Source organism: Grampus griseus, assembly GCF_964374135.1.
Source record: "Grampus griseus genome assembly, chromosome: 16".
NCBI lineage: Eukaryota > Metazoa > Chordata > Mammalia > Artiodactyla > Delphinidae > Grampus > Grampus griseus.
Window position 1 is genome coordinate 36,020,096 of NC_139010.1, and position 19,279 is coordinate 36,039,374.

General features: G+C 38.9%; 1 protein-coding gene across 3 annotated transcripts; it reads left to right on the top strand.

Annotated features, from left to right (window-relative positions):
- The first annotated feature begins 1,337 nt into the window (after positions 1-1,337).
- On the top strand, positions 1,338-18,324 carry GHITM (growth hormone inducible transmembrane protein). 3 transcript variants are annotated; one of them, XM_082674214.1, is made up of 9 exons: positions 1,338-1,470; positions 2,825-2,991; positions 3,974-4,073; positions 5,645-5,756; positions 6,184-6,325; positions 9,553-9,661; positions 14,553-14,741; positions 15,200-15,371; positions 16,881-18,324. In XM_082674214.1, exons 2-9 carry the CDS (start codon positions 2,863-2,865, stop codon positions 16,963-16,965), a joined length of 1,038 nt encoding a protein of 345 aa, XP_082530340.1. In that variant the 5' UTR covers positions 1,338-1,470; positions 2,825-2,862; the 3' UTR covers positions 16,966-18,324. The 3 variants fall into 3 exon arrangements, with proteins under 3 accessions (XP_082530340.1, XP_082530342.1, XP_082530341.1); XM_082674216.1 differs by having other exon boundaries at positions 1,367-1,386; positions 2,827-2,991; XM_082674215.1 differs by lacking the exon at positions 1,338-1,470 and adding an exon at positions 1,483-1,622 and having other exon boundaries at positions 2,827-2,991.
- Positions 18,325-19,279: the final 955 nt, after the last annotated feature.

Consider the following 19,279-nt stretch of genomic DNA (forward strand, 5'->3'; position numbering starts at 1 on the left):
AACATGAAATCAGAAATGTTTCTTCTTTTTTGAAGATAATAAACTTTAATCAATAATCTTGAAGCAATTCACTAAGACTTAAAAAGGTATTTCGTTTATTCAGGTACTGTGTTGTGAATGCCTTCTCTTTGCTGGTAACAGAAGCTTTAGGGGGAAAACAGCACTAAGGGAACTAAACAGAGAACTTATTTGCTAGCTGATTAAATTGGGTGAAGATCTAAAGTAAGATTAAATTGATCATGCTCGATCTGTTCACTATCTCAAGCGACAGATTTCTCCAGTGTTTTCCTGCCATTTTCAGAGTGAATAAGACCTGTGTGCTGCCAAGCTGTTTTATTACCCACATAAAACGCAAACCTTTTTGTTTCTCAAGATTTACATGGTTAGAGGATTATCGTAAATCACAATTAACAATAGCTTAGGAGATTAGGTTCATGAATTTTACATGTTATTAATCACCTTATCGAAATAGTGCCCGTCTAGGGTTTTACGCAGATTTATTTTTCTTCTTAGTACTTATCACTAACAAACATTTTGTCTATTTTCTTGTCTCCACCAGAAAGTAAACGCCATAAGGGCAAGGAGTTTGTTTTGCCAAAACAATGGTACAATATGTCTTTTATTTGTATGTATCCCTAGTACAGAATTTGGTACAAAGTGAGCCTCAGTAAATATTTGTTTAACGGGTAAATGAGAATGATAGGAGGGGAAAATCTTCCTCACGTAGCCAAGAAATGGTTTTTCAACTTACAAATTACATGCATACGAATAGATCTCAAAACAACCCTGGGTAAGAGGCAGAGCCTGTTGTACCAACCTATTATACTAGCTAGTATTCACTGAACCTTGAAAATGTGTCATGGGGAGGTCACAAAGCAATGAAAGAACTCCTAAAATCCGGCCAGGCGGCTCTCCCACCTCGTGCGACTCAGCTCCTTTTGTAGATTTCGCATCGGCCGCAAGAAACCCGTTGGCTCCGGTCTGAAACTGCCAATTTGGCACACTATCTGGAAATAAATTCTTGACAAGAGGAAAGAAACGGGACGAAGGAATAATTTTTAATTCTCATACTACCCTCTTTCAATTTTAAAATAATTTTTTAACTGCTGCAAGTGAAACTGTTGAGAGAAAAACTAAGGTGAGCTCCGCTACCCAGAGCTAAAATGGCTGAAATGCCTTCTCTGCCCACACCCGCGATGGACGTTGACTGCAAGGCTCCCAACAATCCTCCACTGGCCCCGCCCCTACAACTAGGAACCCCTCCTTCCTACTACCCGCCCTTCCGTTAGGCCTCCGCTCATGATTGGCTGTCCGTAGTGTTTGCGACTTCTCCGGATGTTGCGTCACGCAGCGAGCTAAAGAGACTGCGCTCACAATCAGTAAGAGGTGGGCAGAGGGCGCGAGAGGTGGTGGTCGTTGCGTTTCGCCGGCCCGGAAGGGGAGCTGCGCGCTTGAGTTGACCAGGGACTGAGTTAAGGCTCCCCCGGGCCGTGAGGCACCGCGATCCACCGTACTACTGACAACCGGCCCCGTTGGGCCGCTGCGTGTGTGGGGGGAGGACTGGAGGCGGCGGCGCTGCGGGCTGCGTCACGGGCTGGCGGCGTGTCAGGGCCGTCCTGCAGGTGACCGGGTGGAGGGGACGGCGACTTCGGGGCCTGGGGCAGGCGGGCAGGGGCCCGCTGTCTCTGCCTGCTTCTCCCTGGGCAGCGAGGTGCTGAATCATCCCCGCGGCCGGGCCGCCCAGGCGCCGCTGTGGTAGATAAGGGGGTGCCTGTGGCTGGTGTGCTGTGGAGTGCGTTGACTTTGGGAGGCTAGAGTTTTTGCTGCCGGGCTCTCATCCGAGTCTTGTGATCCGAGCTCATCGATGCACACGAAAGCGTACGGGGTCGGTAATAGTATCTATTTTGTAGTTAAGGCACCTGAGTCTCAGGGATCAAACATTCGCACGAGGCCACTTCTAGCCTGTGATAGAAGTAGAATTCCCACTCTGGAGGCCTCTCTGAGCTGGTGCTCCTCAGTAGATGTGTTGAGGTATGAGAGGCACAGCATCTTTAGGCTGAGATGATGTAATGCCACGAAAGTGCTAGAATGATTCGGTATTTTTCCAAAGAATAGGTGTCAGTTTTGCACACCCCTCGCAGATCCCGTGGCAGAGTTGGAAGTACATTCAGATAGGTATTTAAAAGCAAAGATTCTTAGCTTTTGGGGTGCTAGTTAAAATACATATTACTGTGTCTTATTCCAAGGGGTTAAATCATTAGGACCGAAGTTAGACCTAGGAATCTACATTTTTAAGGTACATCCCAGGTGGTTTCAATACCTTGAATATTTTTACATCATATTTTGAAGGGAAGTAATACTTCGCATGCTTGGTTTCCACCGATGTTGTATAACCTTGCAATGTAGTATGACCTTGAAGAGTTAATCACTTCTTGGATGACATTTTTCCTCTGCTCAGAAGTTATTCTTAGCCCTTTTTTAAATTTTCCCACTGAATGCTGGTATAAATCTTCAGACAAAACCACATGTATAAAATCCATCACACACCCCTTAATTCTCTTGATATTAAATCCACTCTGTATTGGACACATAAAAGTCATTCCTCTTGTTATTGTTCCGATTGGGATTTAAACCCATTTTGGTGGTCCATCCCAAACCAGTTCTGTGGGATGGATATCTTGAACTAACAAGGGACGAGCAGAGTATTCATCATTATCATTTTAAAAGGTCACTTTATTTCACCTTTTCTCCTAAGAGATGATTGGTTCTTTCTTAGAGCCGGTGGGTTGGTTAATGGGTGATTTTTTTGTCTCTGTCTCTAACTAGCGTTTCAGATCTGCTTGGTAAACCTGGTGCACCACCATGCTGGCCGCAAGACTTGTGTGTCTCCGGACACTACCTTCCAGGGTTTTCCACCCAGCTCTCACCAAGGCCTCCCCTGTTGTGAAGAATTCCATCACGAAAAATCAGTGGCTCTTACCACCCAGCAGGGTAAAGATAATCTGAATATTTTTATATTGTCTGTCTCTCTGTATGCTCCTGGGACCATTTTTTTGACAGATTGTGACGCTCCCTATTCTACCATTAGTGATTTACTGAAACAGCGGTGAAAATGTACCAAATCAGCTCTTTCTCCCTATTAGTGTTCTGTTCCATCTTTATCATATATGAAAAAGAACTCCTGTAACTTCTCCTTTACTTACAGCTCTTGGAATTTCTCATTCAGAGAATTTAGAGTAATTTGTGAAGGATTGAGAGCTGTATGGTTCAACAGAGAGATCGTGGAGCCTATTTTCAAAAGCTTAAGAATATTACGATTTGGCCAATAACTTATTAATAAGTTACTAAACATGTCATTTCAGCTCTTGTTTAGAGAATGGTAAAACAAAATCTGTCAAGTTAGAGAGAAACCCATTTCCTTTTGTAGTAGGTTTCTGCTCTAGCATTCAAATTAGGAGTATAAATTTTGAAATGTGAGGTAGATAAGGAAATATACAGAAGCTAGAAGAGACAACTTTTTTCTCTTAAATTAAGTGTTCCACTGTTGAAAAAGAGCTAAAATAGAGGTAGTAGTCATCCATCCCTTTGGCTTTGTGTTAAAGGAAGGATTGAGCCCATTTCCCAGATGAAAAAATGCAGCTAATATTTACTGAATGCGTATCTTTTAAAAGTTAGTGTTTAAAATATGATAATTCTAGAGATATAAATAAAATTTGTAGTTTATGAAATAAACAGTTCTGAAACCTGAACTAAGAAGTTAGGTTGTAATGAATTAGTGAATCACTTCGAAGATAGAGCACAAGTAGGGTCTACATTTAACTTTTTAGATTGGCTAACATACTTTCATAGTGAAGTATGTATGATTTACATACATTATACAGAGTTTTCTAGAGTGATGAGATTCTCTGTTTTATTTTGTTGTTAACATTCTTTTGGTGTGGGTGGTGTGTGTCTTTGTTTCCATGTGTATCAGGAATATGCCACCAAGACAAGACTTGGAATTCGTCGTGGGAAAACTAGCCAAGAACTCAAGGAGGCAGCTTTGGAGCCATCACTGGAAAAAATATTTAAAAGTAGGTGCCAGCCTTTAGTAAACTCGTGTTTTAAAAAAAGGTCCATGAACAGCCTCCTTAAAGTATATGCAAACTTGTACATATGTGCATTTTGTGAGAAGAAGGGCAGTCATCCTCAGGTATCTGATGACCCTGAAAAGGTTGGTACTTCACACTGAGCTCAGTGGTCCCCAGTCACGTTTCTTCCAGAAAAAAATTTTACTTTCACCATTTTTTTTTAAGGATTATTAGGTAATGTGCCATGATCTGAAAGTTATAATCTGTTATTGAAGTTCATTTGAAGCCACGTAGAATCTTACTTCAAACATAATATTTGTATATGTTTCAGGTCAAGAGTAAATCACCAAAACATAGATGTTAATAAAAAGCTAGTTGTTCAAGAGGGGTCATCTTGATTGGCTGCCCATTTAGGGCCTCTCAGGAAGCAGTACCCTAATGACATCAGTTTGGTTCACAGTTTGGATTTCAGCTTTGCAAGTTCAGAATCTAGATTGGTAATCTACCCAAAATCAAAGAACACTACTGCTCCTTCACAGCCTTGCAAAAGGTCAATACCCATCTTCCCTGACTTAAAATGGAGTTATGTCCTGATAAACCCATCATAAGTTGAAGATGTCCTGAAGTTCAAAATATATTTAATATACCTAACTTACCAAATACCATAGCTTAGCCTAGCCTACCTTAAGCGTGTTCAGAATACTTAACATTAACCTACAGTTGGGCAAAATTATCTAACACCAAGCCTATTTTATAATTAAGTGTTGAATCCTTCCTGTGATTTATTGAATCCTGAAAGTGAAAAATAGAATTGTTGGGTGAGTACAGAATGGTTATAAGTGTATCGGCTGTTTACCCTCATGAGCAACTGGCTGACTGGGTGCCGCTGCCCAGCATCACAAGGGAGTATCGTACTGCATGACAGTAGCCCAGGAAAAGATCAAAATTAAAAATTCAAAGTACAGTTTCTACTTGAATGCATATCGTTTTTTAAAAATCTTAAGTTGGAGACCATCTGTATTTTAAAATGGGAGAGAGCCCTAGTTGGCATCCCTCAGGGCATTTCTGTCGGTCAGTTGGCCCTAGAAACCAAATTATATGAATCATAGCAACAGTGTAGTAACATTCTTAGGGAACAAACTTTGACTAAAGGGAGCAAGATGCTCTTTGTGAATACCTCCGTCCAGTTAAGAGTTGATAAATTATTTCCTCTCGGTACTCTAAAAAACAAGAGCACCCTCTCCCTTGATCCTGCTGCATAAACACTAATTACATTTTTCTTTGGTTCATTTTTTTCTTGACTCCATGTAAAGCATCATCTTTGTTAATAGCACTTTAGACACAATATTAAATATAACATGTGATGTTAACATGTTTTTCTCATCTTTATTTTCTAAGAATGTCACGAGAACACACATCTCTTATGAATAAAATAACATATCACAGAAGTACCCCTACATCTACAGATACACCACCTCCGCAAATTTTGTTAGAGTGAACTTAAAGATTAATTAAGTCTAATCATTTTAGTCAAGACAGCAGTGTTAACTTGCATTTCCTCCTGTGTTCTGCAGTTGATCAGATGGGAAGATGGTTTATTGCTGGAGGGGCTGCTGTTGGTCTTGGAGCTTTGTGCTACTATGGCTTGGGAATGTCTAATGAGATTGGAGCTCTTGAAAAAGCCGTGTAAGTAAATTGTTCTCAAACAATTCGTGCCTTAAAGGTTCCAGTTTTCTTCTCATCCTTATCTTTCACCACTTTTGGAGTATTTTGTGTCCAGTGTTCCAACTATGTGGAAATATACATGAAAAAAAATAGAATCTCTCATTTCCTTGGCATATATTTATTCAAACAATAAATAAAAATCTTTTACCAAGGTTATATATGTTTAAGCAAGAAGCAAATGTGTTGTTTTGTATATGTGCCAAGGGCTTATATGTTTTATATTACTTAATTTTTTATGGTAACTCCAACATGCATCATTATTTCCATGATACTGGAATAAGATTTAGAGCAATAAAGTGATATTTCTCAAGATCTCCCACCTAGTAAATGATTCAACCAAAATTCACATTCATAATTCTATAAATTAACTGTGTTGTGTTTCTTACAGAATTTGGCCTCACTATGTGAAGGATAGAATTCATACCACCTATATGTACTTAGCAGGAAGTATCGGCATAACAGCTTTGTCTGCCCTGGCAGTGAATAGAACTCCTGCCCTCATGAACTTCATGATGAGAGGCTCTTGGGTGGTAAGTTAGCTTGTTTTTGTTTTCCTTTCCCACTAAATAGCAAAAGATTAAATGAAAACTATCGGAGGAGGGGATTAAATGGAAAGAATACCTTACTATATTAAACAGATCTTTGTTCAAGTAATATATGAATTATTAGTGCAGCTGAAACAAAGTAGGAAATACCTTCTTAGGCAAGTCAGCTATTATTCCTTGTTGAATATGTATTTTAGTAGCAGCAAAGATGTTGGAACCTAAACTTACAGGAACATTCTACTTATCTAGCAGCAGATATCAAACAGCTCTATTTTGTAGTAATTTACTAAAAAATAAAGCCGATGAAAATCCATCTCATGTGGCACATATATACAGTGGAATATTAGCCATAAAAAGAAACGAAATTGAGTTATTTGTAGTGAGGTGGATGGACCTAGAGTCTGTCAGACAGAGTGAGTCAGAAAGAGAAAAACAAATACCGTATGCTAACACATATGGAATCTAAAAGAAAAAAAAACGGTTCTGAAGAACTTAGGGGCAGGACAGGAATAAAGACGCAGACGCAGAGAATGGACGGGGAGGGGGAAGGGTAAGCTGGGACGAAGTGAGAGAGTGGCATGGACATATATACACTACCAAACGTAAAATAGATAGCTAGTGGGAAGGAGCCGCATAGCACAGGGAGATCAGATCAGCTTGGTGCTTTGTGACCACCTAGAGGGGTGGGATAGGGAGGGTGGGACGGAGACGCAAGAGGGAAGAGTTATGGGGATATATGTGTACATATAGCTGATTCACTTTGTTATACAGCAGCAACTAATACACCATTGTAAAGCAATTATACTCCAATAAAGATGTTAAAAAAAAAATCCATCTTGGAGGTCAGTGGAGAATAGCTGTCACAAAAACCCAAGCACTCTATACTACTAGGAGTAGAATAGTGCTGGCACTATTCTGAACTTTTCTTGACCCTATATAAGGTTTTATATTCAGTGAGAGTTTCTTGAGCATTTGTTGTTTTACTAGCATTTTTTTATTTTAGTAGGAGAGGACAGGGTAGTCGAGTTTTGCGAAAAAAAAACAGCTTGGGCAAAGGAGAGGAGGTAGTCATTACAAGTGACTTTATAATCCCATTCAAGTGAAGTTTAAGTGTTTGAGGTCTGGAGTGTGAAGAAGACACAATTAGAAAGGGTGTGTTTGATTGCCGAGCTGAGGAGAGCACCTAAGCGGTTAGAGGCCATTGCAGATACTAGGGCAGCAAAAGTATGATTTGTATTTGAGCTTTAAGAAGTAATGTGGAAGAGACGGGAAGCAAGTGTACCAGCTGTGCCTTTTCAAGGTCTAAAATGATGGTAATGCAAACTAGAGCATCGAGTGTGAGACTGGAAGGGAATGGGAGATGGGAAAGTTTATATAACACACACTTCCCACAGCAAATTCCCACTGATTCTTCCCATGGGCAACCCAGATCCCTATGACTTCCAAATCTGTAATGTTTCCACTATTCTGTACTTTCCAAAAGGAGAACCATTTCAGTTGTGTAGCCATTTAGACACTTCAGTATTAGGGTCTTGCTTCTCAGATGGGTGTCATGAATCTCCTAGCCTAGAGGTTATTGAAGGCACAGAATCAACTTGTTGCATTCTCATCAGGTATGTCAGTTTTAATCAGAGGTAAACAGTTTAAAGCAATGCTTTTGTAATAAAGCAAACATGAAAGATTAAAATATACAAAAGAGTTTAGCCCCTAAAATAAGACTTCAAGGAGGTTTTGTGCTTGGGCCATATTCTCAGGTGCTTGTGGGCATAAGATCAGTCTCACCTGCCTTTAGGGCTGCTTAAGTAAAATAGTTTAGAAAGCCAGACAGGTGCTACAGAGAGGAAGAAGCCTTTGGGAGGTGACAGACATACACACAGATAATGTCAAAGTTTGTACCAAGTGCTTTTGGAACAGAGTAGAGACATCTGACACTGCTTATTACAGCCAGGGTAACTACCAGAAAAACTTTTCAGGCAAAGAGGTAATCCTTGAATATGTCAACCAGATAGGAAGGAGGTATTTTTAGGCACAATAAACAAAATTAAAGAGGTGTGAAACTGGGGCATGTTCGCAGCCTACCAGTTCAGTGTACCTGGAGTGTAGAGTATGGGAAGGTAAAAGGCAAAAAATGAACCTGGATGATGAAGGACTTTAAAAGAAAAATATATAATTGTGTTAAATATCCTGAAAATGCTTTGCATAGAGATAGATGAAGTAGCTTTTAGTAATTGTTTCTCCATTGGAAGGTGGTGAAGTAGAACCCAGCGTGCTTTTCTGTGTTTTGAGTGAAGGCTTTCGCATTCTCAGCAAAAACAGCTGTTATGTTTACCTGTACTTTACCTCAGAGGCTGACCGTTCAGATGCCCATGGGTTAGACATAATGCAGATGAGTGAGGCAGGCCTGGTATGTCACGTGGGATTTTGGCATCTAGAGAAAGCCTTCCAACTAAATGCGTTCTCGCTCAATTGTTTTTTGAATAGTTGGCCAAACAAAACATCTGCTGCCTGATCTTGCCCAAGGGCTGCAAGTTTGCAATTTCTGCTTTAAATTTCCTGAAGATTGATTATCATCTTTCATTACAAACATTTCTTCCTTGTTATGCACAAGGAATATTTAAATGTATAACAATGGATAATCGAAGATAGACAAAGAAAGGAGATGAGGGCCAATTCAGCCAGAAAATTGGGAGGATAGAAATGTAGAATCTTATTTCTCATCTTTTCCATGTGCTGCTTTTTTTCAGGTTTTCATTTAGCAAATATAGAGTTTGAGACAATGTGAGATATATATATATATATATATATATTCTAATTGGTGTATCATGACTAACTTTTTTAATGTTACTTGTGCTATACCAAAATAAATATAATTAAAAATAATTATTCTGGGATTTTTAAAGGGGTTTTGTTATACCTTTGTCTAACAAGAATAAAATTTTTTAAAGATGATGTTATCTTCCAGAGCTCTACTCATTCACTTAAAGTTGTCTGGAAAACTTTATGTATGATAGTAGGGGGTGCTCTTGCTAATTTGACCAAACTGAAATAAGCACAAGGCCTTTTAATGTGCTAGAAAAATATAGGATTCTGTTTATTATCCTTCATCTTTTTAAACATGGTTTATTGGAGGGACTAACTGGACTTGGAACCTGTGAGTTTCTACTTTGTTGTTGTATAAGGATCAATTTTTCTTAGTAATACATGTCTTTCAGACAATTGGTGCAACCTTTGCAGCCATGATTGGAGCTGGAATGCTGGTCCAGTCGATATCATATGACCAGAGCCCAGGCCCAAAGCATCTTGCTTGGTTACTACATTCTGGTATGTTCTGTTTTACAATTGTTGTTAAACAATCTTAAATACTGCCTTTTTTGATGGCTCTTCACAGTACACAATTTAATTAAGCCTCATGTCTGCTAAATACTTACGGTTTTCTGCACTTATTCCTGGTAGTATTATTGCCAGATCTCCACTCTGGAAAGTTAATGATTCTGATACTAAGACCATGGACAGCCCCAGTATTACACTTGCCTCTGGTGACAGTCTAGTATATGCAGAGATTTCCTTTTATGTATTTTGTCTAATACCAGGAGGATTTCAGATCTGATACACATCACTTGAGAATTGTTCTTGTTGTATATCTTTAGAAAAATAAGAAACTGGGGGTCTCTACCAGAGAAGGAGGACGTAAGATGTGTGAAAGAATAGGAGCAGAGGTTTTTGCAGTGGAGCATTGGGAAGAAGAAAGCAGTCAAAAAGATCTTTGGAAATTCACTTCCGTGTGTGATGCGGTTAGCTGGGTCAGTAGATAGTTTTTGGCACAAAGTTACTGTGGGCAGGACAGAGGCTGTCCAACCCTGGTATTGCGGAACAGTATTAATATTCCTTTAGGTATATGTAATATTTTCCTTAATTATGGAAAGACAAATATTTTAAAGTTTACATAAAGTATTTTCCATTGCAAGTATCCCAGGGTATTGTGCCTCTGGGTTGAGTAAAGAACACCAGATGCAGAAACAAAAATGCTCTAGATGCATGATCTTTACCACAAGCCAAGAGAAATTTTATAAGCATTTCCATGAAAATTCCAGGGAGACAGACTGAAATGTTTTTAACGTGGGTTAATAAATGGAAATTAGTTTTGGGGTACCCAGTATGATGAATTTCCAGTGTGAAATACATCATTTGTATTCTTCATGTGCTGGCTTTGTTTTGGTGAATGTGAGAGAGCATGACTTCCCAGCCTTGGTTTTCAAGCCTCTCTTCCATTAGGTCTTAGGTAATTCAACCATAGATATTTTCCATGGACCTTTACAAGACAGAACTTTTGTGGTTGGGAGGGCGATGGTCCCAATATTTTCTTCTAATACCAGTAACATGCTTTTAAGAAAAAAATTACTTAAAACGTAGTGTGTGCATTTGCTATAAAATTTAATATCTCTTAGTGCCATATAAATATTCAAGGATTATTCAACGTCTTAGCCAGTAAATAGAGTTCTACACCTGTTTCCCATTTTAGACACTGTTTCCTTGAATAAACAGGTTCAGTGTCATTTTATCTCTGATAAATAGTAGATCCACTTGTTGAATTAAAGTAGCTATGTAGTTTTAATTCGAGCTAGAATAAGTAAGCCTTTCTACCTGTGTTGCTTAGAAAACCTCTTCTTATCTGATATTATTGTAACATATAAATTACTTAAGTTCTGGGTGGTTTTTGGGAGGTTTTTTTTGGTTGTTTTTTTTTGTGTGTGGTACGCAGGCCTCTCACTGTTGCCTCTCCCGTTGCGGAGCACAGGCTCCGGACGCGCAGGCTTAGCGGCCATGGCTCACGGGCCTAGCCGCTCCGCGGCATGTGGGATCTTCCCAGACCGGGGCACAAACCCGTGTCCCCTGCATCAGCAGGTGGACTCTCAACCACTGCGCCACCAGGGAAGCCCAGTTCTGGGTGTTTTATGTGTGTTGGAGGGCAGTCCCCAAGGCCACCCATTCATTCAGCAGTTTGTTAGATGGAGTCACAGGACTCAGCATATAGTTATACTCAGAGCTAAGGTTTATTACAGTGAAAGGATACACAACAGGATCAGAAAGGGAGAAAGATACAGGCAAAGTCTAGAGTGTGGAGAAATCCACACACAGGCTTTCAGTGCTGTCTCCCCCCTTTGAGGGCACACGGCAAGAATGCGAAATGTGCAGTAACATGTACGATGTTTCTGCCCAGGGAAGCCCATTAGAGACTCAGCACCCAAGGTTTTTATTGGGGGCTGACCATTTAGGGACCCTCCTAGCAACTACCAAAATCCAGACTCCCAGAAGGAAAGCAGGCATTCAGCATAACTCATTTTTTGCATAAATAGTCTAACCCTAAGGTTAGAGAATGGTTCCAGTGCCAAGTTCTCAGATGCCAGCCAAGGACTAACCTTGCAAGCAGGTCTCGGTAAAGGTAGGCTTAGGTCTGCTCTGTTAACCCTTTCTTGCGCAGTATGAATGCCATTTTTTTCTTTTTTTAATTTGTTTTCAGAATTTGCTTTATTCTTCATAAACATCTTGGGAAGCTGTGTGTGCAGGCATTAGCCTGTCCATATGTTCATGGATGAGGAAGCTGAGGCTGGGTGAAGTCACACAGCAGGAAGTGCCAAAATCAAGACTGACACCCCCAATGTTATTTCTCTTTTTTTCTTTTCTTTTTTTCCCATAAACTTACTATTTATTTATTTATTTTTGGCTGCATTGGGCCTTCGTTGCTATGCGCAGGCTTTTCTCTAGTTGCGATAAGTGGGGGCTGCTCTTCGTTGTGGTGTGCGGGCTTCTCATTGCAGTGGCTTCTCTTGTTGCGGAACATGGGCTCTAGGCACATGGGCTTCAGTAGTTGTGGCACGCAGCCTCAGTAGTTGTGGCTTGTGGCTTCTAGAGCGCAGGCTCAGCAGTTGTGGCACACGGGCTTAGTTGCTCCGCAGCATGTGGGATATTCCTGGACTAGGGCTCGAACCCATGTCTCCTGCACTGGCAGGTGGATTCTTAACCACTGTGCCACCAGGGAAGCCCCTAATGTTATTTCTTAAAGTCCAACTCTCTGTCTAATTCTTCATTCACTGGCATGATGGAGTTTCAGACCCCTTTAATCCAAAGTGGATGACCTAAGGGCAACCACTCACAGAGTCAAAGAGACATCAAAGCCAGGTTTTGACCCAGGATAAACATCCCAATGCATTCTATTTTCATTTTTCATACAGATGTTTAATACCTTGTGGACACAGCTGTGGTCTCAATCAGGCCTAAGTGATACTGTGCAAGAATTACTGAAACGCTCGCTGAAAGCTAGTCTCTTCTGTGTTTTCTCCCTGCTTTATTGAGATATAACTGATACATGATGTTGTATAAGTTTAAGGCATACAACATGTTGATTTGACACATTTGTATATTACAAAATGATTACTACCATAGCATTAACCTTCATTTCGTATTTACCGTATCTTTTTTATGATGAGAACATTTAAGATCTACTCTCTTAGCAGCATTTATGATGTGGTATTATTAGCTGTAATCATGATGTACATTACGTCCTCAAACTTGTTAATCATAACTGGAAGCTTGTACCCCTTGACAGGTATCTCCGCATTTTCGTCTCCCCCCAGCCCGTAGTAACCACCACTATGCTCTGTTTCTCTGTTTGACTTTTTTAGATTCCATGTATAAGTGAGATCATACGATATTTGTCTTTCTCTGTCCGACTTATTTCACTTAGCATAATGCCCTCAAGATCCATCTGTATTGTCAAGAAGTGCAACATTTCATTCTTTTTTGAGTCTGAATAATATTCCATTGTTTATATATACCGCATCTTCTTTATCCATCCATCCATTGACAAACACTTGGGTTGTTTTCATATCCTGATTTCAGTTCCTCTGCTTATAAACCCAGAATTGAGATTGCTGGATCATATGATAGTTGTGTTTATTTTTTGAGGAACCTTCATACTTGTTTTCCCCAGTGGATGTACTAATTTCCTGAAGGGCAGTTTTCATTCACAATAATAATGTTGAGCTATTCTTATTAGTTTTGTAATTGATTTGTCCTTAAGCAGCAAACATCTATTGCCATTTAAGATTTCTATCAGTATCACTGGAAAAAATCTCAATAATCTCCTTGAAAGTTTTTCTTAAAATTTTGCTGTCAGTTGCAAAACTGATAGGAATTCTGATAGAAATGTCATACAGACGAATTTCTATCCGATGTCTTTCCTAGAGCCAAAAATTTTTTAATTTTTCATCATCATATGATAAAATATGCCCTATTACTTGATCTAGAAATGTTAGTCTCAAGAGACACACTGGTATTAAAATTTCAGTGTGAAGGTAGCTCTGTGCTTATTCCATGAGTTCAACTATGCACATTTAATGTTTAAGAAAAGGGTATAGTTGAGAATTCCCTGGCTGTCTAGTGGTTAGGACTCTATGCTTCCACTGCAGGGGACCCAGGTTCAATCCTTGGTCGGGGAACGAAGATCCCACAAGTCACATGGTACTGCCCAAAAAAAAAAAAAAAGAAAAGGGTATAGCTTGTTCTACTCAATACGGAAAGAATGCCTTATCTGAGATCTGTTTTTTTTTAAATAAAAGATTTCTATTTACCTTTGCTAATGAAATTATTGTTACTATACTTTGGGTGGACATGTTTATAAATATCTAACAACTAAAATTGCTTTTTTCCAAGCTGTGATTACATTCCCTATTACGCAAGGTAACAGCAGCATCTGTCCGTGAAGTTCCTACTTTAAGATTAGCATCATATACTTAGTCTTTCCTTTTACTGTGTTCTCTTTCAGCACAGTAGATTTGACCTTCAGTTATTTTAAGCCTTTCATCTCAGTTCTTCCAAATGTGAATATTGTTATAAAGACTATTGGTAGACTCAGATCCAAATAATGAACTACACTGAATTTGACATAGTTACTAAAACTCTAGATTAGTGTTTTTACTTGTGTGAGTTTTGACTGATTGACTAGGAATCGTGTTAGTTGTGATTTAGAATTTGGATAGGTACAAGTTTTAGTTGTGGGGTTTTGAGGTAGCGTCACCTAAATAAGGAGAAGACTTTTTGTAATCACATTGTTTAACTATAAGCTACAATATGTTCAGATGGCATGTTAGAAGAAGCATTTTCCTTTTGGTTGTTGTTTAGTAAATATTTAACTGCCTGCTTGCTCTTTCTCCAGGTGTGATGGGTGCAGTGGTGGCTCCTCTGACGATATTAGGGGGGCCTCTTCTCCTCAGAGCTGCATGGTACACAGCTGGTGTTGTGGGAGGCCTCTCCACTGTGGCCATGTGTGCACCCAGTGAGAAGTTTTTGAACATGGGAGCACCCCTGGGCGTGGGCCTGGGTGTCGTCTTTGTGTCCTCACTAGGTAAGCCACTGTGCTTTGACGCTTGGTTCTTGGTTCATGATGTCCTAAAATCATCTGACATACTCAGGTATCCTAATGGAGAGAATTTAGTAAGTGTCATTTTTAAAAGTTGGTTAAAACATATATGCTAATTTGACTGGATTTGCTCGTTTGGCATCATGGCAAACCATTATTATTGGTTTTACCAAATACATGTAAAATGGGAAAGTTGGTCTGGAGAACATGAAAATTGCTCTGATGCAGGAACTTTCCTATAATGTGGGCAAGTGACCCATTGCAAGAATGAGTATAATGGGTTTTGAACTGAATGTATGTAAAATTAGAGCACATACTCGGATGTTTCCTTATCTGTGCAACATGCCAAAGAAGAAAACTTTTTTAAGTGATGCTGATTGTAAATCCAGTTACAGAAAAATACTTTTTCCCAGAAAAACTTTTTTTCCCCATTTTGATTTCAGGATCTATGTTTCTTCCACCTACCACTGTGGCTGGCGCCACGCTGTACTCGGTGGCAATTTATGGTGGATTAGTTCTTTTCAGCATGTTTCTTCTGTATGATACACAGAAAGTAATCAAGCGTGCAGAAGTAGTACCAGTGTATGGAGTTCAAAAATATGATCCCATCAATTCGTAAGTAGCCTTTAATGTCTTTTCTTTGTTGCATAAGGACATTTGTGTTGCTTTGGCCTGTTTTGTTTTATGACTGTGTTAGTTTCCAAGGACTGCTATAACAAATTATATAAACTGGCTGATTTAAAACAACAGAAATTTATTCTCTCATAGTTCCAGAGTCCAGAAGTCTGAAATCAAGGTATCATCAGGGTTGGTACCTTCTGAGGGCCCTAGGGGAGAATCTCCTCCATGCCTCTCTCCTAGCTTCTTGTCATGGCCAGCCATCCTTGGCATTCCTTGGCTTGTAGATATATCACTGTAATCTTTACTCCTGTCCTCATATGATGTTCTCCCTGTATCTCTGTCTCTTATAATGATGCCATATTGAATTAAGGCTCACCCTTCTCCAGTATTACCTCTTCTTAACTCACATCTTAATTATAATCGCAAAGACCCTATTCCCAAGTAACGTCACATTCACAGGTACCACAGATTAGGACTTGAACATATCTTTTGAGTTCAACCTGCAACAATGACTTTGTTGAATTTTACTATTTTATTTCTGTTATTATTTGGTCTGTTCTCTTTCCTTAGTAAGCTATGTATACACAGAACATTTGATTATATTGCAACTAAGTGTAATAATTAGGTATATATTCAATTGATTCAGAGTATTTTACCTATTTTGTTAATTAGCCTTATAGTGCTTTTGTTGGTCAATTAATTTTGCGTGTGTGTAATTTATATTTAACAGACTTTAAAACTGAAGAAAAGATGTATTAGTCAAGTGTTATTTTTGGAAAGTGTACATAATTGAAATTTTTAATAGAAAAGCCTATTAAAAATTGGAAACACTTCAATTTTTAATTTTTTATTAAAAATTGAAAATTCCATTTTGGAGATATTCAACTGTAGCTGATGTTGTGTTGTACAATAATGCTTTTTCCTTTCCTTGGCCTCTCCACCAAAGTAGGTTATTTTATTTAAGTAATTTCCTTGAGTTTCATGGTGTCTACCACATTTTTTAAAGTAATTTATTTTTATTTCTTTAAAACTTAATGTAATGATTTTTTTAAACATTGCTATAATGCTCACAGATTTGTGGCAGGTTTTTTGGGGGTAATCAGGGGAGGCATTGAGGGAGTGTGTTATATTTTAAAATGCCAGACTTGTGTCTGACACATTTTTGTGAAGGTGTTTCTTTGGTTTTTATTCTGATTATTTCATTGTCTATCACCCATTTCTTTTTTTTTAAAAGCAAGATACTGTACTCATAGTAGAGTGTCAGAGAATATAATGATTTTTAAAACTGCCCTTTAACACTTAAAAGATTAATCTGCCAAAAGAAAAATCTTGATAGTTTTCTAGTCTAGGACTTCCTTAGTTGGCGTCTTTTTTAAAATTTCCATTTCATATACCTGGGACAAATAATCAGTGTTGCGCTTTCTTCTCTCCTACATTACGAAATAGTTTTTGTCATTGTTACGAGAATTACATCATACTTAACAGGCATAATTTCTTTCCTAGGATGCTGGGAATCTACATGGATACATTAAACATATTTATGCGAGTTGCCAGTATTCTAGCAACTGGAGGCAACAGAAAGAAATGAAGTGACTCAGCTTCTGACTTCCTTAATACATCTGGCTTGTTTAATAGGGGCAGATATTCTTTAAATAGTTTGTGCAAGCAGCTTTCGTTGAAGTTTAGAAGATAAGAACTTGTCAACATGTTTCAGGTGTTCCAGTAATGTGATGCTTCAGGTCTGCTTTTTCTTCTGGAGAATAAATTCAGTAGTTCTCTTCCAAATAGCACACACATTTTCAATTCTTGTGTTTGAGTAATTCTAAAATGTTCTAATGAATATGAAAACCAAGTTTTGTGTTGCAGGAATTTAAGTATTTTATCTATTTTTAAATTTATTTGGTTAAGTGAAATTTAGCAAACTTGTATACGTGCATTTTTCATTTTGGATTGCAGAATATTAGCAAGTAATGTCATAAGTGATGTAGGGGTTTGGTAAAGGGACCAGAGAGAAGTAAAGCGACACCTGCAGTCTTTCTTTGAATACTTAGAACTTAGCACTTGTGTAATTGTGGTGAGCCAGTGAGGGGGTCTGGATGTTTGGAAACAAGTCATGGCTGTACATCTGCTGAACTTATCAGAAGCACTGAGCAGAAAACAAAGACATAGGTGATTCTCCAGGCTCTCCTTACGACGTGGATGTGATCATGTTTGGCTTCTCATTGTTTGACACTGTTAGGAGAGTCCACGATGCTAATCATGTGGAGAATTCCTGTTACATATATTATGTGTGTGTGTAAGTCTTACTTTTGAATCGTCTAGTAGAACAAAATATCCTTAAAACACTCAGGAAAATAATATTCGAAGCAGGAAAATTGTTGCATTTTAAGTATACAAACAATATGTGCATAGTTGCTGAATATTTTTGCAAATTTATTGAAATGTTTAAAGGAATAAATGCTTGCCTTTCTTATCTCTTCAGGCTTTAACTTTTATATCAGAAAAGCCTATTCGTGGTTTACACTTGAGATTATGAAAGCAGTTTTCCCCCTCAGATTTAGTTTCTTGCATTCCCTCTCAGAGGAATCACTAAAAAAAGGAAGGCAGGGCTTCCCTGGTGGTGCAGTGGTTAGGAATCCACCTGCCAATGCAGGGGACACGGGTTCGAGCCCTGGTCTGGGAAGATCCCACATGCCGCGGAGCAACTAAGCCCGTGCACCACAGCTACTGAGCCTGCGCTCTAGAGCCCGCAAGCCACAACTACTGAGCCCGTGTGCCTAGAGCCCATGCTCCGCAACAAGAGAAGCCACCGCAATGAGAAGCCTGTGCACCTCGACGAAGAGTGGCCCCCGCTCGCTGCAACTAGAGAAAGCCTGCGCACAGCAACGAAGACCCAACGCAGCCAAAAATAAATAAATTAAATAAATAAATTTATTTAAAAAAAGAAGGCGGCAAAGCGAGGCTTCTTTCGTGAACTATATCGATCAAAATTGTAATGGAGAAAATGCTTCACTAGAGTTTCCCCTAGCAGAATTCTCCTTTCCTCCATAGGCCATTATTTAACTCTCTTGTGCCATTTATAAGTTTTTTGATACAGAAGAGTTATTTTTGGAAGTTCTTATGAATGAAATAAGTGTATGATTATTGAGATAGTTGGTGTTTTGACAAATATTTACTACAGTAATCCATAAATAACTATTCTCCCCACCTCAAGTTACATAGGATGCCTATTTCTGAAATAATAATGGTTCTAGCCAGATGGTGATTGGTCTGTAATTTTTCCAGCTGAACCATATGCATGTTATTGAATAGGAGATTTGTTCAAGAAAGCAACTTAATCCCTTACTGATGTAGTACATAGAGTATGGTATGATTATAACTATGGTCCTTACAGCTAGACTGCATTTATCTGAACCCCAGCTCTTCCACTTATTCCTTACGTGACCTTTGGCAAATGACTTAACCTCTCTGTGCCCATTTCCTTATCTGTAAGATGAAGATGATACAGAACCTACCTCAGGGTTAAGGTGAAATGTGCAGGCACTTAGTAAACGCTATGTAAGTTTTAGCTGCTGTTGCTGGCTGGTTTTGAAGGGTTTTTTCCTAAGAAAGATCTATGAAACTTCTGTGTGTTCCCTTCTCTACCGTAGCCCCTGTACAGTGTGATCTTAGAGTGAAATCTTACCGGTCCTGTTGTTGTCAGTCACGTTTTAGCACACAAAGTTTATATCCTTATGTTGGGATGATATACACACAACACAAAATGATATAATTTCAACAGTGGTATCAGGCAAAGGCTTATCTAGAAAATAAAGGGGGTTTTTTTGTTTATTTTTTTTAATGACAGCATTTTATTATAGCACTTTTTCTGATTTTGCTAAGACAGTGAAGACTTCAATATA